The 26,865-nt window shown below is 32.9% G+C and overlaps 1 protein-coding gene across 2 annotated transcripts in view; it reads left to right on the top strand.

The window, feature by feature from the left end:
* The first annotated feature begins 310 nt into the window (after nt 1–310).
* The window catches only part of LOC126964683 (aquaporin AQPAe.a), a 121,537-nt gene continuing 94,982 nt past the window's right edge, over nt 311–26,865 (top strand). The window contains exons 1-2 of one of the 2 annotated variants that reach the window (XM_050807948.1): nt 311–500; nt 14,699–14,776. In XM_050807948.1, the coding sequence (XP_050663905.1) occupies nt 479–500; nt 14,699–14,776 (100 nt within the window). In that variant the 5' untranslated portion in view covers nt 311–478. The remainder of the gene's footprint in view (nt 501–14,698; nt 14,777–26,865) is intronic. The other variant, XM_050807950.1, reaches the window with a different exon arrangement.

Below are 26,865 nucleotides of genomic sequence, written 5' to 3'. Positions count from 1 at the left end.
TGATGCTTGTTTTGCACACCATAACAAAGTATGACGTCATTGCCGTCAGGTCCAGAGATAATGTAACCGGGTAGTATTATTAATATTTGTAATCAATGTCATTGCTATTTGTCAAAATGAAAGTTGTAAACAACAGTTGATTAACACGTTTGTCTTGCTGATAGTAATAAACAAATTGCTATCGAAAACAATTATTGTCTTTCGTTCTATCGGCGACTGTCACTGTAGTTGAACACCGCTGTATTATTTGTATATTATAATTATTTACAAATTTATCACAAGCTTGGCTTCTATAGAGTCCGGGAGCTATGCCATTCTGTACTCGATCAGTGTACGGCTCGGTCGCGCCCTAAATCGCATTATATATTGCAAGTGTCGTTGTATTCATTACGGACTCGAGTATTTATAGACAGTTCGTAGCAACAACGTAGCCAGGTTCTACGAGATTCACGCGTACGCAACTGTAAACAATAACAAAATGTCCGCAAAAGGAGTTCAAAGTGAGTTTGTTGTTTATATAAATTGAATTTTTTAATAATTTATTATGTTTTATAAATTTAATAGTTGATGATTTGCTGTTAAATTCAAGAAGCATTTTTTGTGAGCATTATTACAAAATTACTTACGAAATCCGTATATGCATTGAACATGACGTAAGATATATAGCCATATTAGTAAATGTATAATTAAAGTTTGAATAGGATATATAAAACAACATAATATACTTACCGAAAGATACCGCCGCCACTAATGGTAGGGGCCGTCACTGTTTTTTATATTCTTTTAGGAACTAGGATCATAACCTCACCATAAAACCGTCCGGAATTGCGCATGACCGTTTGCCTCCCCTCTAATAATACAAAAAAAGCTTGATAGAAAATAAAATTCTCCGAATTCGCATATTACGTGGATGAAACAACGAACAATTTACGCGCTTAAATAATATCACGTGCATGGTTGATATGATGTAGTAATTGTACCATTACCATTTTAGAGTATTAACTACGATGGAGACGACTTTGTTAAACATTCTACATGACCTGTAAATTTCAGTGGTTAGTAACCCTGCCCACTGAGCTAGAGGTCTCCTGTTCGAATCCCGGTAGGCGCAAACATTTATATGATGAATATGGATGTGTTTTGTTTTATTTTGTTTTGTTTACCCAGGGTGTTAAAAAAAGTTCGCGAAAGACGACCAAAAAGCTGCGTTCTCCTATATCGATCATTCCGAAAAAGTACAACTCGTAACCCATCCTGCACATAGCCCCGACCTAGCACCCTGTGATTTTTGTATTTTCCCCAAAATCAAAGATTGATGAGAGTTTTCACTTTTACCGATTCCGAAGAGGCAGTGATAGCGTTCGATCAGCACGTAGAAAACATGCCTTCAGATCTGTGTTTTTTTTTTATATGAGAGGGGGCAAACGGGCAAGAGGCTCACGGAATGGGGAGAGGTGAGGCAACCGCCCATGGACATCCGCAAAAACAGGTGTGTCATGAAATGCGTTGCCGGCCTTTAAGGTGGGAGTATGCTTTTTTCTTGAAGGTCCCCAAGTCGTATCTGTTCGGGAAGACTGCCGCCGTTAGTTGATGCCACAAAGTGGCTGTGCGAGGCAAGAAATTTCGAACAAAACGCACGGTTATGGAATGCCAGACATCTACGGATGGTACTTTGCACGTAATGTCCGGTGGTGGAATTCGGCCGCTGGAATCAACCTGAACAGCTCCTCTGAGCACTCCCCGTGATAAATGCGGTAGAAGACGCAGAGATAACCCACACCTCTAAGCAATGCTAAAGAATCAAGCCGATCGTCGATGATTCGAGCCGCTCTTCGATGTATTCGGTCAAATGGAAGACTCTGGTACTGGGGAGCACCCGCCTAAAGGTGAGAACAGTACTCCATGTGAGGTCGAATTATGACCGGTAGGTTTTAGTGAAGTACTATCTCGCCTTAACTGAGTACACCAAGCTTTTTAGAGGCCAGTTTGGCCTTCTCTTCCAAGTGACCACGGAACTGAACGTCGCTCGATATATCGACGCCAAGTATGACAATACAAGCTGTTAGAGAAGTGGCAGTTAGAGAAGTGATCTCGAATAGAGGGGATACGAAAAAGGGAGACTTTTTAGTGGTGAATGCACAAACTTGTGTCTTCTTGGGGTTGAATTGGACTAAATTTTGTCGGCCCCATTTCGAGACTTTGCGAAGCATAGTCTCGATTTCAGAAACAAGTTTGTTAAGGTTCTCGTCGACGCTATCCCGGGACATGTTGGCACGGCCGGTGTAGGCAGCATACCCTGTGTTGTCCTCTGCATAGCAATGAATACTGTTGATTTGCAGCATATCATTGATATGCAGAAGAAACAGTGTAGGGGATAGCACGCAGCCTCACGGTCCTCCTGTTTTAAAATGTGGTTCGATCGCATGAAAAAATAGAGAGAGTATTTTGAAAAGCAATAAAAATAATATTTTGGTTATAACATATTGCTTTTTTGAGTTACACAAAACTTTTAGTGTGACCTACGTATTGACAAATTTTACACAAATTATCGTGTCCGTAAGTACGGGGCATGGGCGTGTAATAGTAGGTGGTATTTTATAGTAATTTCCACCAGTTCGTTGCTGGGTTATTTTTTTTATAAATGCTTTGTATTTTATATTTTTTAAGTTTTTAATATGGGTAAGCGTATATAATAATTAGTTAGTTAGGACCATAGGAAAAGAATCGGTGAACTTTTGGTAGTGGTGGTGCCCCGCCAAACTGTATTTAAAAACTAATTTTAAATTATACTTCATCAAATATTAATTAGTGAAGAGGCGCTTACTAAAATTCAACTCTTTGAAGTCGATTGAAAACAAACAGTCTATACAAAAATATGTTCTGCATTACCATTAATTGTTTTACAGCTAAAAGTATTCATATTTAATTAGTATTTACCACAAAAAAGTCTTTTAGTCGTATCACCGTTCTTCGAAAAAGTTCTCCTAAAGCCTCGCCTTGTATCAGAATACTGGGTCTCGATATCTAGAGTGAGTGCCAATTCATATACAAACATATAGTATATTTATTATTTTATATTTTTATAACTGTAATAATCAATGTTAATGATACTGATAAATTGATACGACATAGTCTTTAAATTGATAAACATGATTATGGAATTTATTTTCAATGCCCAAATAACACATGCCTGCGTAGATCTTAATGTGAACGAGCAGTTATTAGCTGATTTGTTCATTTCCTATATTGTCTTTGTTTCAATAATCTCATACTTTTTTGAATAGAATAGAGCAGAAATATATTCATTTAACATAGGGAGTGATAATAACATTACATATTGTATCAACACATCATGAAGCTACATCAGTTCGTAAAAGGGGCTTTGACATGGGGAGAAGAACTGATAAGAAACTCCCAGCCCATATTTTAAATTATATAATAACAACATTGCCCCCCACAAGATGGACTGACGATCTGGTCAAGATCGCCTGAGTAGGTTGAATGAGCGCAGCGCAGGACCGATCGTCATACTTTGGGGGACGCCTTTGTCCAGCAGTGGACGTCCTCCGGCTAAAATGGGAATAAAAAATTGCTTTGCCTTCTAAATATAATATAATTATAATAGTATACAATTTTAGATTACCAGCGCAGAACTGGACAAGAACCATGCATTATTATCCTCTATGTTATCTTATATACTGTAGTAAGCCTTCTTTGTCAAGGAAGCTTTAACACATTTGTTGAATTTGTGCTCAGCGAGTCCTACTATACTGTCTGGTATTTTATTGTAATTTTGAACACCAAGACCTAAGAAGGAGTTCGAGTTCGAGGAGTTCTAAAAACCACATTTAGAATTATTATTTCCAAGATGTTTTGAGATTTCTCCAAATGTAACGGTCCGAATTGTATTCAAAATCTAAGTTTGGTCAAGCCCTTTCGAATGGCGCCAACAGCGATGGAATCGGTCGAGCCGTTCAAAAGTTATAAGTAATGCAAAAGGAATAATATACACACACACTCACACACACAGACACACACACGCACACACACAAACACACACATACAGACATACGGACACCATCGCGGGAATAGTCAGGGAAGCTTCCTAGGACCTTAAAACGTCGAGAGCTGATGAAAACTCGATTTTAGAAAAACGGAATGAAACCAATAATCTCCCTTTTTTTTAAATTTTCAAGCGAGAAGTTAAAAAATAGCATTAGCATTTCACCAACACAAAATAAATGCAGAATTATGATCTAAACGCGTTTAAATGCTGGCCGCCGAATTATGTACGTTGAACATATTTGTTCGCGTTCAGGAACTATCACTGTTGATAGCGTAACATAATCGTTGATATATAATTTAATACATTTCAGTTTTCGTAAACGCGTATAAAACGTATTATTGAAATAGCTTTGTCTTTAACCGTTAATTAAGTAAAACTGACTTTTATTAAACTCAGTTTGAAGTGTCATTGTTGAAATCGGGTCTAAAATTGTGAAGATACAGATACATATATAAACACAAATTTATTTTACCTAAAACATATAAATAGTTATATTACTGACTTGTTTTTCAAATGGCGTATCAGTAATTAACATATCCACATGGTTTGATTATTTTTCAAATTAAACCTTACTTGTAATGCCTAAAAGTAGTTCGACTTTATATAGATGGTGATAATTTTATGCGAATAGATTTTTGTTTTTTCGTTGAAATAACAATCAACCACCAGTTTAATAAATTCCCTCGGTTGTCCATCGTTGGCCTGCCAGGTACTTTGTTCAAGTGGCGGTGTTATTAAGATTGATCAAGAAGTCAAATGGGTCACGGTGCTGGCAATACTGGAGCAATTTCAAATCAATCACCCCTAACATTATACTTGTACTAATATTTTAAAGTGGAAAGAGATGTATTTTTGTTTGTTTTTATCGTTGCGTACTTTAAAAAAACCGTACCCTTACTTACCCTTTGTTATCCGTCCGTCTGCCCGTCTGTCTGTCTGTCAATACCCTATATCTCGGGAAAGCGTGGAGATATTGAGTAATAAAGATAAAAATCAAAGTTTAGGTAAAAAGGTGGCAGCTGTTTATGCCACAAAAATGCATATTTCGACAACTTCAAGGGAATCATAATTTTTAGAGTATTTTTCATGTAACAACAAATAACCTCAAAAACTACGTAATCAATGGAAACCAAAATGATGCGTCGGTGGAATAATATAAAGAACTGATGGCTCTCACCAAGATAGCCCGGGTTCGATCCTCGCCTGCCACGTAATAATATTGTGTTTTCAGTTTTTAAATTCATATTATATACATACGTTTATTCTTCACCTTATAAGGTCTATAATGCTCTTGTGATTCCTCTGGTGTGAGAGGGTATTTGCCGCTTGTTTGCAAGCCTCTTCCATAAAAAAATACACAAATAGATTATAAAATTAGTATTTAGTAACATGAGCTGTTTTTATTTAACAAAAATTAGATTTCTACAAAGATTGTTAAATTAAAAAAAAAATTAACAAAAAACTTGAGAGGGACACCCGGGTGGAACGAAGTTCCTTTCGATTAGTTAGAGAGGCAATAGCAAAAAGTGTCGTTACAACTTTTGGTCTTAATTTTTTCCGTCTAGCCCCCTTTCGCAACGCGCGATAAGGTACTTCGTTCCAAAAACATCCGACTTCATAAAATCTATTTCAAAACATTAGAATATGCACTAAAAAGTAAAAAAGTAATGCGTATTATTATAAAACTTAATAATCAACTTATTTTTAGAAATCTCCTGAGTGAAATCAAAAGAAAAATAATAGACTACTTAAAAGTCAATCAAGTTATTACGACAATTTAATGTAGTTACAATTATTATTATTTTAGGAGTCGGTTTACACAGTCGAAGGTTTAAAAACTAGTCGGTAACAAACATAAAAAAATACCGTCGAATTGACAAGCTCCTATTTTTTTTAGGTCGGTTAAAAAAGGTAAACATCGTAGACATTTTTAGTTTGCAACACTTTGCTTAACAGAGGAAGTCGTTACATTTTATTCAGTGTGAGCCAAGGGCAAGCGACTGTATAAAATAAATATAAGATAATTCATAAAATGAAATAATAATAAAAAGAATATTTAAATCTTTTGAATAATTTCTCTCGTACTAATTCTGCTACGAAATAAGATATTATTTATAACATTTTAATTAATTATGGATTTTCAAAAAGTAGCGACTATTTCATTAAATAAAATTAAATTAGAAGCGGAGTTTAATTTTAATCCGAAAATATACCATTTTTACTATATACAGGGTGTCCCAAAACTCAACGATAACCTGGTACCGGGCGAGAGGCCAAGGTATACCAGTTATGAAAAAAATAAGAAAAAAAATCTATGTCACTTAGTCAAGCGTTGATAGACATTTTTCGAAAATGTTAAAAATTTGACACCCTTTGTCGCATTTTTAGGTACTGTGATCGCAATTTTCACAATTTTACAGAGGTTTTTTTAAAAATGTTATCTCAAATAACAGTGCTATTATTGGTAACCACAAATGAAAGTAATATTCATTGTTAACTAAGTAAAATAAATTAAATTTTGACGAGTTATGGTTTATAAAATTTATGTCAGTCAACTTTGACACTCTACGTTGGAAAAAAAATGTACTACACTACCTATGGCAAGTTTTTTTAAAAGATGGCCCATTTAGTCTAGATTTCAAAATAGTACAACACTTGCCACTTTTCTTGCCAATAAAACTGCTTTTTCGTATGCTATGCGTAGGGATCCCTCAGTAAAAAAAATACCTGATATTCTTTTGTTTGAAAAGTTCGAAGTCTCCATTGTTTGTAATGAACAAAAGTGATAAAAAGAAATGGATAGTAGTTATGGTATTTGTCAAAACGAGACGTCACTATCCGTGTCACTCACAACGACTCATCAGTCGTTCATAATAAAATTTAAACAATAACATTTAGTACGCATCGTTTCTTCGTTTACTGCGCATCTCTCGTAATCGTGTTACTTTCGTACTATCGACTTTGGCTTATGTTACCCTGGACTTGATACTCTATCCGTACTTGACGACTCTGGCTTTGTTTTTTGGACTTTGTGCTGTGCAAACTGTGTGTGAACAACATGCCGCATTTGTACACACCGCAAGAATATGCAAATATGCATCTTATCTACGGTGGTTATATATATAAAAATACCGTAATAAAGTACTGAAGAACTATTGGCAAATATGTACATACATATGTCAAAAATTTCGTTAATATTAAAAAAAGTTAAACACAAAATTTATGACAAAAATAGAAATACGTTACGACAAAGAATAATTAATCAATTTATTTTGAATTTCGTACTTTTGTTGCTGCTAATTAAAATTGTTAAAATTCTTGAATTCTATCTGTAGATTTCTAGTTTGCTGAAAAAAAATCTGAACGTATACATGTAAGGAGACGAGATACTCGTGTAACTTAAACTTACAGTTACACTTAGATTTTTTCAATGAATTTAGCAAATTATATAATTCGGTGATGTACATGGAAATTATCATCAATAAAATAACTTATGTAAATTTTATTAATTAAAGAATAAAATACTTTATAAAAACTGAATGAAATTCCGTTTTTACTTTAAAACAGCCCAATTTAATTGTATCGTAAAACACAATGTAATCTTAATCCAGATAAAGTATTTATATGTGTTATACACATAATTAATGTATAACACATACGATAAGATATATTATTAATATGTTCAATAATAATTCATGATTTACTGCAATCTTCTTATAGTACTATGTTTATCTGCTTCAAATATATTATTTTATTATACGCATACAATTTAGTAACAAATATATTGATAATCAACAAATTATCTATTAACAAATAAATTATCAATGTTTAATATGTACAATTAAGGCGTTAATACATGCCAGTGACCTTGATCATGGGGGAAGGGTGGTGACCAGGACGTACGAGTCGTATTTAAAAGTTAAAACTAATTAATAGTAATTTATGACAAAAAAAAATAAGGCCACCACCCGATGAAAATTTATTTTTTGCATGTCGAAATATATAAACTATATTATTTAGAGTAACATTAACCGAACGTTTAGGCTTAGATTAATAGATAGTAATTTGAAATAATAAAAGTACAGCTACCATTCAACGTATTATATCATACACTTTAATATTATTATTTTAGCTACTGCTAGTTATATCGATTTACAGAAAAACGAGTACAAAATATTGGGTATTAAAAGTGAATTTTATTATTTTACACTTTATAGTTAGTTTGTATCAAGAAGTTCGCCGAATGAAACAAAATGTTAAGCGAACATTGCATTTTGCGTATCACATTACAAGCGTGATCATCAATTTTTAGTAATTTAATCCATGTTTATGTTTAGGTAGTTATTTTATAACAATTCAATCAATGCATTAAACACTTAGAAGTGTAAATAATTCATAAACACATAAATAAGCAGAACATCATTTGTATTCCATCAGGCATCCGGATGAGTCCCTCATACTGCGCATTTTAAGATTACCGATAAATCTGTATGAGTGCTTTGTTAATATGTCGTTCTAGAACAAATTAGAGGCAATGATCGAATTGCGTATGTTTGTTTTGATTTTGCGTCTGCGAAATAATTTGGCTTAAGTTTATTTGTATGGTTCTTTTTTTGCGTACCGTCCACAAAGGTTAAAAACGCCTTAATAATAAGACACCGTCTGTCCATCCGTCTATCTGTCTGTCTGTCTGTTACCAAGCTGTATATCATGAATCATGGTAGTAAGACAGTTGAAATTTTCTCATTTTCAAATTTTCTTCAAAACAATATAATATAGTAGGTACCTACTACAAAATAGTTGCGTATTCTACTACAACTTAATAATCACCTTAGTATGAACGTTCTCCTAAGTAAAATGAAATGAATAATATCAGACTACATAAAAAACAATCAAAACATTACGACAATATAATGTAGTTACAATTATTGTTATTTTTTGGAATTGTAATTTTTAGAACAATTATTGTTATTTTTAGAAGTCAGAACTGGACTAAATTGAAATCGAACTACACCGGAAGCATATAAAAAATTATCAAAATCGGTTCACCCAGTCGAAAGTTCTAAGGTAACACACATAAAATAAACATACCGACGAAAAAGAGAACCTTGTCCTTTTTTGAAGTTGGTTAAAAAGTTCGGAATGTCCTATTTCCGCCAGTTGAACCTTACACTTAGACGGAAGATACACCGAGTAATTATAACTTTAAATATAAACAATAGAGGACAAATTGAACCATAACTGCTTTGTTGAAAGTCGCGTAATATTTACGTGAACATCCAATACTTAAAATGACATGGTTGTGATTACTGGACCCGTGACGTCATTCACTCTGATTGGCGTTTCAATTAATATGGCCGGTCGCGGTATTTCATACTTTTATTATATAATAAAAGTTAATTATTCGTTAATTATTCTTAGTATCTCTCAAACTATTTGACCGGGTGCGACGCAGAGCAGCTTGAAATGTCAGGGACCCAGGTGCTCTGTGAACAGCTAGATCACTTGGCGTTGCGTAGAGACGTCGTTTCATTGTGTGTCTTCTACCGCATTTATCACGGAGAGTATTTTGAAATGCTATTTGGCTTGATTCCTGTCACCGTATTCCACCTTCGCACGACACGCTACAAATTAAAATATCATCTCCACCATCTGGATCTCCACAGTGCGGTTTGTAATGAACTTTCTTCTACACACAACCAAGCTGTGGAATGAGCTTCCTTGTGTGGTGTTTTCAATACGACACTGGTACCTTCCAAAAAAGCGCGTACACCTTTCTGAAAGGCCAGCACCGCTCCTGTAATTCGTCTGGTGTTGCAAGAGAATGTGGGCGGCGATGATCACTTAACATCTGGTGAAACCTACGCTCGTGTCCTCTTCCATAAAAAAATATTCATATCCTATTAATTCCAACGTTTAATAAAAAAAAATTCATATTCCTTTCTAAATATTTTTGAGACTATTTATTTTTTTGTACAACACGAATTAATCATTTACGATGTCGTTTCTTAAAGTTTTTAAGTTAATATTAAGAAGTCATACAATATTAATAAGTAATCGTTCTGTTTACCACTTGTCGAACCTTGATTGATTTAGACTTACGAGCTGCACCTACATTAAACCAATTCAATTTGTTTATTTACATCGACTCAAGAATTGGCATGACATAATTGGCTTCCTACCAAATAAACATCGAATTAATTGGTTGGGTCTATTAATAAAAGTGTCAATTTGTAAAATTACAACTACTATATCTATACAACATAGCAACAACCTTAATTATTATTGTGTACAATAAATTGATTCATCAAGTGAACTGGAAAATAAACAATGTATTTAGCAATACCAGTTTTTACATAAAATAAATATATCAATTACGTTTCTATTCAAATACTGGTAAAAAATGTTGTAGTGAATCAATTTTGTATTATTTTTAATATTGCTTTTTTGTTTTTTTAATATTCTACAAATATTTTAATTTATTCTCGTTCGATTGCACCTCTCTCTCTTGCTCATACAGTAATATACGAAAATATATTGCTGTATGGGCAAGAGTATCTCCCTCTCAACCTCCGTTCGTCTCGCCCGATCACACTTTTCGTAACGCTCTTATCACACATTCACCAGCTTACTCCCCAAGTCGAGCGTGCGTAAATAAGTTTTACTTCAAAATAATACCCTGACCGCCATTGCTGGAATGGACCTGGAATACCAGAAAGCTAAATCTCTTATATCGTTTGGGAGTACTAAAAATAACATAATTATATTGCATGGCATATTGAGACAACGATCTTGAGGAATTTATTTGGGCATTTAATTGAAATGAATATTTAGAATTCAATAGTCTAAAGATATTTAGTATATACTAGTGTATAGACTTGAAATCACGATAACGCGTGAACAGTTTTGATTTGTCGATAACTGTGTTAGTTACTGGTTAGTTTAGGTTAGATCAAAATCTGTTACAGTCACGACGTCGCACGACACACAAGTTAGGATATCATCCCAACCATCTAGATGTGTGGCTGTTCCTCCACTGTGCGCTTTTCAAGGAACTTTCTTCCACGTACTATAAAGCTGTGTAATGAGCTTCCTTGTGCCGCGTTTCCGGGACGATATGACATGGGTACCTTCAATAAAAGCGCGTACACATTCCTTATAGGCTGGCAACGCTCCTGTGATTCCTCTGGTGTTGCAAGAGAATGTGGGCGACGGTGACGGTGACCCTTAACACCAGGTGACCCGTACGCTCGTTTGTCCTCCTTTTAACATAAAAAAAGTCACAGTAGATTCGCTTTCCTTTTCTATCTTGGTGTATCCTCGTTAGAGATGGTGTTTTCTTTCGCATGCTTTGTTATTATACACATTTGTATATAATTAGTAGCTACAGCTCACAATATTTTTCTTGGACGTGAAAAGAGTTTATTTTCAAAACAGTTCGGTCACAGCGACGAGCTAAAGTTGGCAAGGCATCGCTTTAGAATCGTTGGTGACATAGTTTTGTTTTCGGATAATTAGAGCAAATAAACTGGGCACTCATGAAATGTGTTCTGTTACAAACAGCTATGTGAACCTTGAAAATAATTTCGATTAGCAATACATTACGCACCTCATAAATCGTCAATTCAGTTTTTACTAAGTACTATTCGCAATGCGGAAATTCTGTCGATAAATATACAAGTAAACAGTGGAATATATTATATTTATAAGTAACTAAATTTAATTATTAACTAAATAATAACCGTATTTTCGTAAAATTTGTTTTTTTTAACACAAAACCGAGTAAGTGACGTAAATTATTAAATTCTTAACGCATTTATGTGAAGTTTAAAACTGTTTATTTTTAATATGATTACCACAAAAGAATAGGTGACAAACACGACATATAATTTAAAGTTGTTTAATTAATTTAAAGAATCTATTTTCTTCAGACAAAGGCTTTAATTTAGGGGGACATTTCTCGTTCCTCTCTTAACATAAATGTTAAAATGTATGGTGAGCAACCAGACATGGTAAAAGCACAGATTAGGGCTAGATAGTTACGTATAAAGGCATATTACAAAATGGTTAATTTATTATACGGCAATGCCCTTGTACTAAACTGACTTGGGGGAATATTTTTTCTGACGGAAGTAACGTTAGTACTTCCGGCAGAAAAAAGTCAATTGAAACAATTTTTAACCATTATCATTTAATGGTTTAAAAATTGTTTGATATTGCTCAGAAATATTTTCTAAAAATTTCCAAGTGTATTTGTTCATTTATGACTACTTTGTAATAAATAATAAATGAAATTTCTCAGTCTGACGTTTGCGAAATTCGTTATTTTTTTTTCGTCCATCGGACAGGCAAAAGGTCCGATCCCATAGAGCCATATTCGTTAATATTCAATAACAACGTTATATTGATATGTGTGATATTAATCATTTAATTATTATTTATTAAAAACACGGCTTTAATTAAAGTAGGTAAGTATATATTTAATGGTATAAAATATCTTCTTGTCCTCTCTTTTTAAGTATATTTTTTATATACTGGATGTGCTAGAATAGATGGGACAAACAAGGGCAAACAAAAATAACATATTTTGTCTATGAGCTTTCAAATAAGCAAAAAAAGTATATATATGTATCTGTTAATTATTCCTAAAGTTAATTATAAATAAGTTTAACATCAATCGCGCGTAAAGATTACACGCACACACTTTTTATTTTAATTTCAATGGCTTCACGTGCTTCACTTAAACTTAACGTACTCTGCGATGGTCACGAAACGTCGTCTTAAATAAACAAATAATAGAAAACTTTTACACAAAAACCTAATCAAAAATAAAGTTACTGTTACACATGTTTTCATCAATTCAAAAGTATTTTATGTATATGTGTAACTCTCGCGAAGAGAGCAAAGAAGTTACTAATTTTATTTTTATTCTTTACAAAGGCTTTGCAGTATTATTTATAAACATTTTGTTCAAAAATAATCATATATTATGTAAAATAAGATAGTACCACAACTTGACAGTAAAACGTAACAGTCCAATTTATATGCGGTATAACGTCACTTAAGGAAGTACAAAAACCTAAGTTTTTTTTATTTTTATAACAAACATAATTACAGTGTATATAATATATACATGTTTATGTGAAGCGATCCTCGGGCTTCGCGTGCATTTCCTTATATTATTGTCATACACACAAAATAAAGATAGATTTAACTAAGTACAGATTTTGTTCTTCTTTTAATTTTTCATGTTTAAATGACCTTTCTAATAATAATGTTAATATCAAAATTTTGGATCCTTCTCGTTTGATTTTTTAAAAGTTATTGTTGTTATTCTAGTGATTTGATAAAGTACTTTCAATATCAGTTTAAAGTTCTTTGATATTTGTAATAGTGTAGGAATAATCGACTGTCACACTTAACGATTACACTCTGTATAGGTATGTTAAATTTTCTCTACTAATATCATCGATTGTACAAAAATCCAAATACATTGTCACCCAGACGTAGTTCTTATGCACTAAGATGTACTGCAATTTAAAAAAAAACACCTTAAAGTAACTTATGTTCAACGGAACATTCAAGCTCATCATTTCACGACCAGCCGACGTATGTAAAAATTTATATTAACACACAACTTGTATGCAGACCGCATGTTGGTAGGTACTTGACGATTTAAGATATTTTAATATTAGGTATTTGGCGATTTGCCAGCTTTAATAATAATAAGTGGCGCCTGTGTCCACAGATGGTAATATAACAAGCAGACAGCATACCGGAATTTATTGTGATAATAATATTAATATGTAGCCTATATTACGTTGTGGGAGGCTCCTTTGTACAGGATGCCATCTAGAATATGGGTACCACAACGGCACCTTTTTCAGCCGTGAAGCAATAATATGTTATCATTCATTGATACGCCCTGCCCAATACAATGCTGTGCCGCTTCGAATTCCTTAAAAGCCCGAAAATTCTGAGCGACACTACAATTGCCTTCGTCACCTTGAAACATAAGATGTTCAGTCTCGTTTGGCCAGTAATTACGGTAGCTACGGCTCCCTTCAGACCGAAACACAGTAATGCTTACACATTACTACTTCACGGTAGAAATAGGCGCCGTTGTGGTACCTATAATCTAGCCGGCATCCTGTGCCTTAGCCTCCCACTCCACAAATAAAAAATATTGAATTAAGCGTTTCCATCCATAATTGTCGAAATGTTATGAGTATTGTTGAGTCTTAATTGCGCAAATTTTTCATAATCGTCGCACGAGATTCGTGCTATAATTCGGAAGTTGAGTACAACATCTCCTGAGAATATTAGCGGAATTAATAATAATATTCTTAGATGATAAATACGTCTAGATAGACTGTGAAAACGTCGTGAATGTAAAAAAAATTGAGTATAGAGTTAGCCTCTATTTTGAGCAATGCACGCACGCTAACATAAAGTGTCATACAAATTGCGAGTGTAAGATGTAACTTGTCACGCACACTAAACTAATAAACTTGGCCTGTTTATATCAGTTGTGTAACAGCAAGAGACTCTATCTAGACTTAAAAATTATCTAAGATAATAATAAAATATTTGAATTTGATACCAGGAATTATCTACATCATATGATTGCAGATGTAGAGAGTGGAAACTCGACCACGGCAGCTGCTGCTCCCAAGCCACCCACCAGGGCCTCACGGGTGCCCATCATCGGTAAGATGGCATGGGGATTGGTACTTGTTACTATGCACACAACAGCCTCACATATCTATATTTACAACACGCCCACATAATCTCTGGACCTCGCTGGAACGTGAAGCCCCCTCCCGTACCCCTTTCACCCCCTCGCGCTTCTCCTGTTGCGTCAGTACGGCTTGCAATTTCATTACCGTTAAGTGCATAACGTGATATTTTCATGCTACTACTGTTTTGTGTTTGAAGTGTTTATTGTTACGTTTTGACTTTTGTTGTTAATAGTTAGGTAGTTTCTGTTGTTCTGTGTCTGTATAATAGTACTGCTAGAATAAAAAAATTCTTTCATTGATTTTTCATCATTCTAATAATAAGAATCAGTATCACACATCACCACATAAATCGTAGGTTATTTATTAATACTAATATTCTAGTAATGCTTGTTTTGCACATCGTAACTAAGTGATCAAAGAGAATTTAACCATATAAGCGATTATGCAGACGTCACCAACGTTAGGTCCAGAGATAATATAACCGGGTAGTATATATTGATATTTTTACAGCATGGGTTTTAATTATGTTTGGACGGAGCAATGCCAGTTTCTAATTACATTTAAAATACAATTTGTTCTGTCTATCGTTAACCAAAAAAATATATTTTGTGATGCTAAACCTAAGATCTATAAAGCGTACCTACACTTTGCTTAGGCTTTACTTACATAAAATTTGGCTGAGTGTGATATAACGCAAAATTGACTATTGCATTGACCTGTCTTGGCTTAGGTTCAATATAATTTCAGCTGTCAAACAACTGTAAAAGTGTAATCAATGATTACGCTAAGCTAAACTCAGCTAAGTTTTACTACTAGGTATTTGTGATCGTCCCAATTTCATATTGTCTATATCCGATAAATAAGAGCCATTCAAAATACATACTTGCTTAACGGTGAATCCAAGTGAGATAAGAAACTAAGAAATAGTTTTACATAATTTAATCGGTTATCATTTTAAAAATATTCAAACTGTATACTTTCTTGCATGATTATGTCTCATACTCGCTAATTATAAGTTAAGTGAAAACAATACCCTTGTAAAAACATTATTTTAAATAAGGGTAGAAATCGAATTTGCAACAATACAATTTTAAAACTTTATATGCTTCTGTCATTAAAATTTTGAAATGACACGCATCTTTCTGGACATTTTTTCATGAATGGGTTTATTTAGCATTAGTGTAAGTTTATAATTTGGCCAGCGCTTGTTTGACTATGTTCTGTTTGTTTGATTTATATCATTTTAATCTTAAATTATTTATACATCTAGATGGACTTTGAGAGCTGTTAAACGTCGAAAAAAATTGAGGTTGACAGGTCACCTCTATTATGAGCCATGCACATACACTAACACAAAGTGACATTCTAATTTCAAGTGTAAGACGTAGCTTGCCACGCACACTAAAGTAATAAACCTGGCTTGTTTTCATCGGTTGTCTAGCAGCAAGAGGCTCCATCTAGACGTATAAATTTTGTAAGATTTTAATACTGAGCGGCGGTAATCACGTACTGTCTGTTGACCCGCAATGCCTCTTACATTTTGGTTGTGTATCTATTGAGAAAATTATATAATATTGTAATAAAGAAACAAGAACAAACAGTAGACATGACTATTGTAATCATAGACTTAGAATGTACTTATGTACAGACAAGCAAAGCGTGCGAAAGAGAAGAATATCTGTGAGAAAGATACAACAAGGTAGAAAAGGAAAGCGAAACTATTGTTACTGTAACAGATTTTGATTGACAGGTCGTTAACAGTCAGCCATTCTTGGAATTAGCTCCTTAGAATTTTTAACATTAAACCACCAGCTAACACACACATTGATAAATCAATATTGGTCTCACATTATCGGACTGCCAGGTCGTCTATACGATAGTATATTGTAAGTCTCTGATCATTATAGCAGATAGCATTATAAAGTTTCAAATTGAATTGATAGGTAAGATATACTTCATTATTTAATATTAAACTTTCTACTTTCACTACAAAATAGCACATAACATTTAAAAACAAATAAAAAATTTAAAATGTAATAAATAAATACTGGTAAGAGAATTCACTCTGAAAAAAGGTATTCAATCTTATATTAGTACTAGCAAATATTATGGTATAATACATATATAGAATCTGGTTTCATGTCCTACAGATCGTTTGCATAATCGAAAAAAAGAAAAACTAAGGAGATCTAGGAAAAAAAATGTAAAGAAAATAGTTAATCAATAATAATTAGAACATAATTAATGGATTTGTGTTCAAAGTTCTGCTTATCATATTTCAAATAAACAGAAGGCCTTAATTTGGTTGAATTACTTATGAAAGGTGTAATACAGATTAATACTACTAACAACTTTATACAAATAAATGTGGGTAGTTTTATATTTAGCTTCGGTTTTCTAATCGAGTGTTGAATGTCGCCAAGTTTTCTTAGTTTGTTAAACTATACTATAGTTCAACAACTACTCCGGTTTATTGATTAAAGTGTTAATTAAATATTTGTAATTACAATGAGAAATGATAGCCAGGACTCCATTGTTTATGAAGTGCATGATGCAGGAATCGTGATTAATATACAACCGTATTGGTTAAAGAGTAAGTTTTAATAATTCAATCCTTAATTCATAGCAGCCATGCGCCATTTTGTTTATGTGTCTCTCGTGTTAAATCCATTTAAATAAGGGTTTAATCTACCACCACCACCACCGCGTTTTATTGTATATTTATAATCCATAGTTTAAAAAAATATTTTCCGTTATGAGTGTAGAAAAAAGTTAAAAATCACTCCCAAAACCACTTTTTCGAAAAAATCTTAAAAACACTAAAATAAATCAAAAAAAGTGTAGATCTCAAAATTGTCTATAAAATTGTATCTTATCACTTTTGTCATATTTGCAAGAGAAATCAACATAATTGCAATAAACGATTCAAATTGATAGCTCAGCGCTATGAAATAAATGTAGTAAAATGTTTAAATATAAATTAAGAAATTGTTTAGTGTCAATGTTTGACCTAATTGAATAAATATGCTTTTGATTCATTAATACAAACTATACCTCACCTGTAGGACTTAATACAGAGATTAGTGAAAGGATTGAGTTGTGAAAGTACTCCCTTTCCTTTGGTATTCTATAAGGTAGTAATTATTGTCTAGATATTTATCTGTCTTGTGCGACACAAATAACTTTCCATACATTTGTATTCATAGCTGTTAGTGTACAATTTATCTCTTCAGAAGTCAATGGCGTTCGTTAATTAGTTTATTTCTTGTCTCTCTTTTTAACCGACTTCAAAAAGGAGGAGGTAATCAATTCGATCGGTTTTTTTTTTTATGTATGTACACCGTTTACTCGGAGATTTATGATCCGATTTACGTAATTCTTATAGTTTGGCCCAGTCGTTTTCATTTTATGAACCTTTTTTATGAAAACTTTTGTCTATCTACATGATGTAATTGTTTCTTGTGTACGGCTTTTTACACGCTTTTGATTAGCTTCACCTTTATATTTGTAACCGACTTCTTTGAGCGCGATTTTGACCCACTTTAAACGGCTAGAGTTCGTTCAAACTTTGTAGATTTAGCGAGGACCGATGACATTACACTAATTTGACAAGATTATTCCATTATTCAATATGCAAAATAAGATTTTTGCCAATTTATATAATTGTAGAATAAATAAATCACTAATAAGCACCATCTAGTAATTTATTGTAAACTACAAAGGAACCGCGCGACATGTCAAGACGGTTCCACAAAATTATAGTATCTAATTCGTTTAGAAGCGAATAGATGGCGGTGAATTTGTGTTTCACGCCATCTAGCAGCATTTTAATAAACTCTTAAGGCAATTATGAAATTATATCATGGAATATACGCGTATACAAATGATTCTGTAATGATGAAGTAATGTTTTTATTTATGAAAAGATGGCGCTGTTTAAGTATTCTGTTTCCATTATAAATTATTAATGCGTGATTTAACTGAGCTACTTATTATAAGAGCTAGTTCGGTGATCTCCAGCTAGCTGAATTAAGTGATCTTCCAATTAACTAAAATATTTTTATTCGCAGATATTAAAATCCCTACATTCAATCTAAAAAATTTAACTAAAAAATTAAAAATAAATAATAGTTTTTAAAAAAACTAAAAAACACGCATTATATAAAATTCAAGTAAAAATTAGAAAATAAATTTTTATTCAATTTAAATTGAAAATAGTGTAAAAAAATATATTTCATTATAAACATGCGTGGGGTGTAGAAGGATTATTATTTTAATAATATCTTAAAAAGCACCCCACATTTCTATTTTTTAGTTCAATTTTATATAAAGCGTGTTTTTAAGGTTTTTTATGAGTTTTCATTCTATATTATTTTTTATTATTACAGTTTGATTATATATTATTATAAACTGACACTAAAACTACGTTTAAAAAAACCGACTTCAAAAACGGTAAAGTATGAAATAACAAAAAATTTAATTTAATACACCTCTTATGCAAACCTTTACCTTGAATGTTAATAAAATACTATTATTTATATGTGCTTCATATTGATAGCTTTTAAGTAGGGCTTCCAATCCAACCGAGATCTCGGTATTACGGGATCCCGCGCCAATTTCCAATCCCGTGAGACGCGAGATTACGGGCGCGGGATCCGCGGGAATTGCGAGACTGAAAAAAGTGTGCATGCGATGCAAAATAGGATAATCTGCGTGAAATATTAATCTTAATAACTCAAGTTATTAACTGTTTCGTATTTTCGTGAAGTTTATTGATACATCTTTTTAAGGGTTTTGTTTATGAAAGATTCATTCACGTACAAACGCTTAAAAGGAATAACCGCCCACAAGTGTGGAAGCAGAAAGGACATTTTCTGCTGCAGGCTATATTGCGTCTAAAATACGCAGTAGTTTGGACATGTTGTGTTTCCTTCGCAAACATTTTCAGTTAAGATTAAAAGCTGACAAACTTAATAATTAAATAATAATTTATCAGTGTAAAATGTGTTTTGTTTTTGATTGACTTTTTAATTTTGCTTTATGTATTTCTTGAAAACGACTGTTTTGTTTTGATTTGCTCTTTATTCAGAATTTGGTATTCATTGTTTTAAAATGTGCATATTTTCAATATGCGGGATCCCGCAAATACCGAGACCCGCGGGATTGAAACTTCGTAGTCCCGTAAATGCCGAGATTGAATACAGGCCGCGGGATTAGAAGCTCTACTTTGAAGTCGGTGCCAAGCCAAATGTAATAAATAGTAGGTAGAGATAGCCAGACACGCGTGGCCAGACAACCTAAATAATTACAGTAAGTAAGCTGTTTATGATATTAAGTTTTATTTTGTTTAGGGTTTGGTACTGACTTTTTTAAAGATAATCTTTAGACGCGTTATGAAAAAATGATGATAGAGAAACATTAAGATGCGCGCTTCACTGTAACACAAAAGTAACAGGTTGAAGTTGGTTATTAAAATATGTCTTTTAAACATTGACAATTAACAATTATTGACATTTGACACATTTCTGACCAATTACATTGATTTTTTGTTTTATTTATTTAGAGTATTGGTAACAAGACTAAACCAAACCAAAATACAATAAAATAATATTGAAATCATATTTAAATAGGTTTATAACTGCAAAATTACATTGTAAAAAGCAGAACATAATGACGTTCTTACCTTTTTGATGTTATTGAAGATAAATTTCTGTGACTATTACGTTGCGCGCGCACAACGACATCTATAAATAAAAGTTTTCAGAAATTTTCTGACGTTTGTGGCATTAATTATTTTTTTGGTTTCTTCGTCCATTATTAGGACAGGCAAAGGGTTCTAGCCAATACAGCCTTATTCGTTAATATATTAATAATTTATTTCACGATTTTTACAATATTGTTCTTTCTATAAACGTGAATAGTACGACGAATAAATAATTTCAAGGATTTGTTTTGTTACGCCAAAGAAGTAGAATTTCTTGCGTGCATATATAAGATTAATACCTTAGAGCTTAGATCATTTATACGTCTAGATAGACTGTAACAGCAGCGAAAACGTCGGAAAAAATTGAGGTTAACAGTTAGCCTCTTTTTTGAGCATTGCACACAAAGTGACATACAAATTGCAAGTGCAGTAGGTACGTAGGTAGCTTGTCAAGCACATAAAGTATATAAACCTGATCTGTTTTGATAGGTTGTTATAAAGTAGGTAGCAGTTTTGTTAAAAAATACTCGCACGGAACGCGGGAGGTCGCGGGTTCGAGTACCGCATCGTTCATAAATTTTTCCTTAATAAGTGAGGGATATCACTTTAAAAATAACTAATGGTTTATATTTACAAGAGCGACATTCAAGTCAATTTCCTAATATGCAAATATTGGGGTTGAGCAGGTTATCAACTGTAAAGTAGATCCTGTAGATGAAGCCACAACCTGAGAGTTGAACAAGACATATCAAGATCTATGAACGTTACGTCACTCGAACGGTTAGTTCAGTGGAAGTGCCGTCGCACGGAACGCGATAGGTCGCGGGTTCGAGTCCCGCTTCGTTCATAAATTTTGTTTTCAAATTTGTGTAAAAAAAGACATAGATCAAATGTATTATTTTGATTGGTGCTATATATAAATACGCCTAAATATAAATATAGCTTAAATAAAATCGTGACTCGTATTTAAGTGTCTTTTTATATCTGTGAAGCACTCTATTGGAATGGAAGCACTAAATTGGAAGTCATCGTTTTATTTTTAGCCAATCATCCAATTTTTCTAATTCACTTAATTGTCTTGATGGGTCACAGCTATGCGTGTAACGGTTTCTTCAATTATTACTCCACGCATGCAGTTTTATATTATTACATCATTGTCGCAACGTCTTATTTATTTATATTCTATACGTCACAAGTAGATTGATGAACGTAATCAATCTAATTAAGAAAATTTATTAAATAGAGATATGGATTCTCTCTGTATCTTTTTTATTTATTTTAAATTTAATAAGTTAACTTTTTATATAACACTTTTTTCAATGTATATTTACAGTTTCAACATTTCATATTATATTTTATACAACGTATGTAAAGTTATTCACCAAACCATCAGCCTTTAGAGCTTGATATTATTGCTTGTGTTAGGATGCTCCGTCAATATGATGGTCGTGATTACTATCTGTGATCTAGGATTATTTGTTGATGTTTTTATGGGATAATAGACGAACCGTACGTGTCATTTGTTTGTAATAAATGAGAAGTACGTACAAGAATAGCGATGTCAGTGAGCCACAGAAATGAAAATATTATAATGTCATCCTAGATAGAAACTGTATTATTCGCAATGTTAAAAGTAGGAACAAACATACACTTATAAATACTCGGTTAAATCGTGTTAGTAGTTTGTTGGGCGATGCATATGCTTCTAAACATGATCCCAGAAAATGTATAGAAGAGTTACCATATTCAAAAAAATTGTTAGAAAAACGTTTATGTTACCATAACATAAATGACTTTCTTAATGATACCACAGATTGGGAATAGAGCGACCGCCCACAGGCTATTAAATAGTAAATTTTAGTGTACGATATTACATTGTAACCATATACATACCATATTTATAAAAACAAGACCGCTGAGTTTCTTGCGCCCATTCTTCTCAGGTCTGAGGAATACCTTGGCTGGTAGTTTTTGACTTTCACTAAGTGATTTTAAATCCCATTTGACTATTTGATTTTGATACATGTGCAAACTTTTAACGTCCTTGAAATAGTCCTAGTCATAAATGATCATTGTAATATATAGGTATCATTAGATACAATTCTATTGAAACAAGAGTTCAAAGCAAGTCAATGGCCCTACATTTATTGAACGTAGGCTGCTGTACTACATTAGAGGTGAGTATAATTACATCTTATTGAGATTTATTTTTAATATTTAATAGCAGTTATTTTAAATTGTGAGTTGAAAGTCGAATTCCTAAACTTATTTATCAATTTAGGCTAAGATAATTTATACGTCTAGATAGAACCTCTTGCTGTTGAGCAGCGTATGACAACAGGCCAGGCTTACGTGACAAGCTACGTCTTACACACGCCATATGTTTTAATGAGCGTGCGTTGCTGAAAATAGAGGTTAACAGTTTGCCGCTATTTTTTTCGAAGTTTTCACAGCGTCAATCTAGACGTATAAATTTCCGAAGATTATAGGTTCATAAATCACACTTAAGAATTAAAATTTCATAGATTTTTACTATCTACCACCGCTTTGAAAAAGTCGAGCTTTAATAAGAAGGCAAGAAACTTTTTGCCACTATTAAATAATCATCAAAAACTTACAATTTCAATAATTAATACAGTATATTATTCATTTAGTATGCATTAATAATGTTCAATATATATACACATAAAACATTTGAATGATGTAATTTCAAACTGTCATCAAACTTATTTCTGTTCAAAATATAAGGACTTTCCTTTGACCTAGAATTTAAATTTGGCAAGGAATATTGTCTAATCTATATATATAAAAATGAATTGCTGTTCGTTAGTCTCGCTAAAACTCGAGAACGGCTGGACCAATTTGGTTGACCGAGCGAACATTCATTCAAATTAACACCTTATTTCGTGGCATTATGCCACAATTCAATTCAAATTCCATGAACAAAAACTCTGCCTAACAGACGCGTAGGCAGAGTTTCTCTTTGGACAATTTTTGAGGGTGATTGTGAGCCTAGTGGTTTATTGTACTTCAATGAATTCATCGCATTAATAAATCGTGTAACTTTAGAAGTAATCTGCCGACGGTACCACTATCATAGTTACATAACGTTAACTTAGATATATACAAGTATATGTAACATAACACGTGAATTCCAGATCTCACCTCTTACTTACAATATTATCTTCCTTTATATTTTTATTTATTACTGTTATAAGTGAAAGTATCGTAACTTTCTAGTTTGTTAAGATTTAATTCTTTTGATGCACGAACTTCGGTAATAGGCGTGAAGAATATATTTCTTCTGTACACGTAAAGTAATAAGTATGCTTTATATCTTTAACGCAATACAAAACGATTCACATCATATTAATGGGAATTGGTTTTTAATTTGCATTCAATAATTAAGTCTTATTCAATGATATTATGTAAGTAAATGATATCAAGGAATGTATGGCGTGGTGATTGGAATGGGTATTGATCAAATTAAAATTGATTACATTCAGTTTATATTTCGATTTATTCATAACAGTAATGTACCCGTTATTGTATTGAATATATGTCCAAATACCTACAGCTTTGATAATTATAATTATCTATATACTAAGTATATATTAATACGTAAAGCGAAAACTTTGTACCGACTTAAGTAGGACCCTTTATTAAAAATTGCGCGAACGGATGAACGTGAAATTGAACACAGTTAAAGTTTATATAGAGAAGAAGTGCATAAAACTTATTTTCTTATATTAAATGTTTTATAAATCCATTAGATAAACTAATATAAATATTACACACAACATACACACATAGACATTAAAGAAGTATAAGTTTTTGACTAATAAAGACCAAAAAATAAAATCAATTACGGTTGAATTTCGAGCACTTGGCGACCACTAAGTAGTTATTATTGGTAGGTTTTTAAGTATACAATTTATCATTCGTAAACATCTCTTTTTCTCCATTTCTGGGTGTCTGGTTACTAGTTGGCAAAGGCCTCCTCCAATCTTCTCCATCGCTGCCTTTCTGTGCCCATTCTACTGCAGGTTGTTCATATAATCTGTCTTATATCGTCATCCCATCTTCTCTGTGGTATGCCTCTTCTTCTTTTTCCATTCCTAGGGGAACCTACTGAGTAAATTACTCCATTTTTCCATTCTTGTAATCATATTTGCTACCCATTTCCACTTCTGTATTCTTATTTTTAGAGTTATATCTTGAAATTTTGTCTTGAATCTGACGCTGCTATCCCTTACTTTGTTCATTGTTTAGATCTCTTTCATGCTTCATCAATGGCGTGCTGGGCTTTGATAAAACTATAATTACGAAAATACAGATTAGCAGTTTAAAGAAGGTATATAAACTTAATTTGTACCAAAACTTATGGAAAATTAGGGATTAAAATGCGGGTCTTTTAATTATTAGAAACTCAATCATGAACCGCTGAAAGTCCGAATGACCTGTGATCATTAATTTAATTTAATTTATTTTTGACATTAAGGAACACAAACAAAATGGAAATCCAAAGCTAATAAACAAATTGGTAAAAAATCTTTAGGTTTTCCGTGTGAGATTCATGTGATGGAGTTTATAACAACTTACAACACATTATCGTATAGACGAACGAAGCGTGCGAGAGAGAAGAACAAGATAGAAAAGGTAGGCGAATCAATAATTACTGTAACCGATTTTGATTGACAATTTATAAAAAGTCAGCCACGCTTGGCATTACCTCCGTAATATTTAGATATACCAGCTAACGCACACGTCATGCATTATCAGGCTGTCAGCTCGTCTATACGGTAATATATTCTGCGTCTATATTTTAAAATTATGATTTTGCCTTTGCGGTCTCTTTCGTTCAAAAGCTCACGTATACGTTCTCATTTTTAGAAAAAAAATCCAATGAATAATCTGCCTCTATGTTTAACGACCCATATACCCCAGTGACCCTGCCTACTGAGCTAGCGGTCCCGGGTTGGAATACCGGTAGGTGCAAACATTTATATGATGAATATTGATGTTTGTTTCCGAGTCTTATGAGTTCAAGTTTATATGTATTTATGTATGTTTAAGTACGTATATTGTATAAAGTATATCGTTGTCGGTTATATCGGGGTATGATAATTTGAGTAAAAGTGTGTAAATATTATATTATATTGATACTATAGAAAATAGTAAAATTTGGTCTATTTAAGTGCTATCTGCAGGAATTACAATGAACGACCTACGCAACCCTAGTACCTAGTTACCCTACTAATTACATGGACTTGACTAAACTAAACTAATCAAAAGAAAATTATAATTCATTGTATCTATAGCAATAGCAGAATTGGTAATTCTACTTTCTTCATATAAAGAAAAATCTTAAAATCAAAAGTTTCTGGTATTATTTTTCTATTATTTACCACCAGCTGGCCTTTCCACTGACTCACATTATTTCATATTATTTTTATCAGAACGAGTTCGTGCCAATTATTATCGTGGTTTCAAATCAAATATTATCCACTAGCGAAACTAAACCTTATTAAATAAGTTTAAGACACATTTTGCTTCGAAATGACACGACATCTGTAGTTTTGTTATAGAATTTCTGCGAAGTTTAGTAAGGACACGTTCAATGCTGTGACGCTTATAACAATTGTCACAAAATTCATCGTCATTTCTACGAAACAGAGAGATAATTCTTTTTGGCTGTGTTTCAACTTCTACATGTACCTAACGTTAAGTATGTAACGAAGAGGATACCCCATATAATATAGCAACGTGCTTGTACCAAATTAGTCTATTGCTGAAAAAAAAGATGTTAAGATTCGGGAACCTTATTTGTTTCTGCGACTAATTAATTAACGGCAATAGCAAACGTTTCTAAGCACTTATAACTGTGATAAAGTGATGTGTGTTGTAACTAGTAACCCATCACAAAAAGGCACCCTTTGTCGTATCCCCTCAATTCGAGTTCACTCCTCTTAAGTGTCACAGCCTGTATCGGCATACTCGGCGTCGATATATCATGGTCACTTGGAAGAGAAGGCCAAATCGGCCTCTAAAAATCTTGGTGTAAAGCAGCTCGTATCATCGACGATCTCCAATCAGCTTGATTCTTTGGCATTGCGTAGTGGGTTCTCCCTGCATCTTCTACAGTATTTATTACGGGGAGTGTAGAGATGTATGTTTGTTGCATCATTTTACATATTATATTGTAATTGAAATGATTTGTAAATCGATGGAAATGTAAACCTTTATATAAAAGAGTGGCAATAAGTTTCTTGCTACTTCTTCTCATTAGCTCAACTCTTTACGAAGTAGCGGTAGATAAGAAAAATATTTTTTTGACATTCATAAGTGTCATTT

Source organism: Leptidea sinapis, chromosome 5, assembly GCF_905404315.1.
Source record: "Leptidea sinapis chromosome 5, ilLepSina1.1, whole genome shotgun sequence".
Taxonomy (NCBI): Eukaryota; Metazoa; Arthropoda; class Insecta; order Lepidoptera; family Pieridae; genus Leptidea; species Leptidea sinapis.
This window is presented reverse-complemented; position numbering and strand designations above follow the sequence as displayed.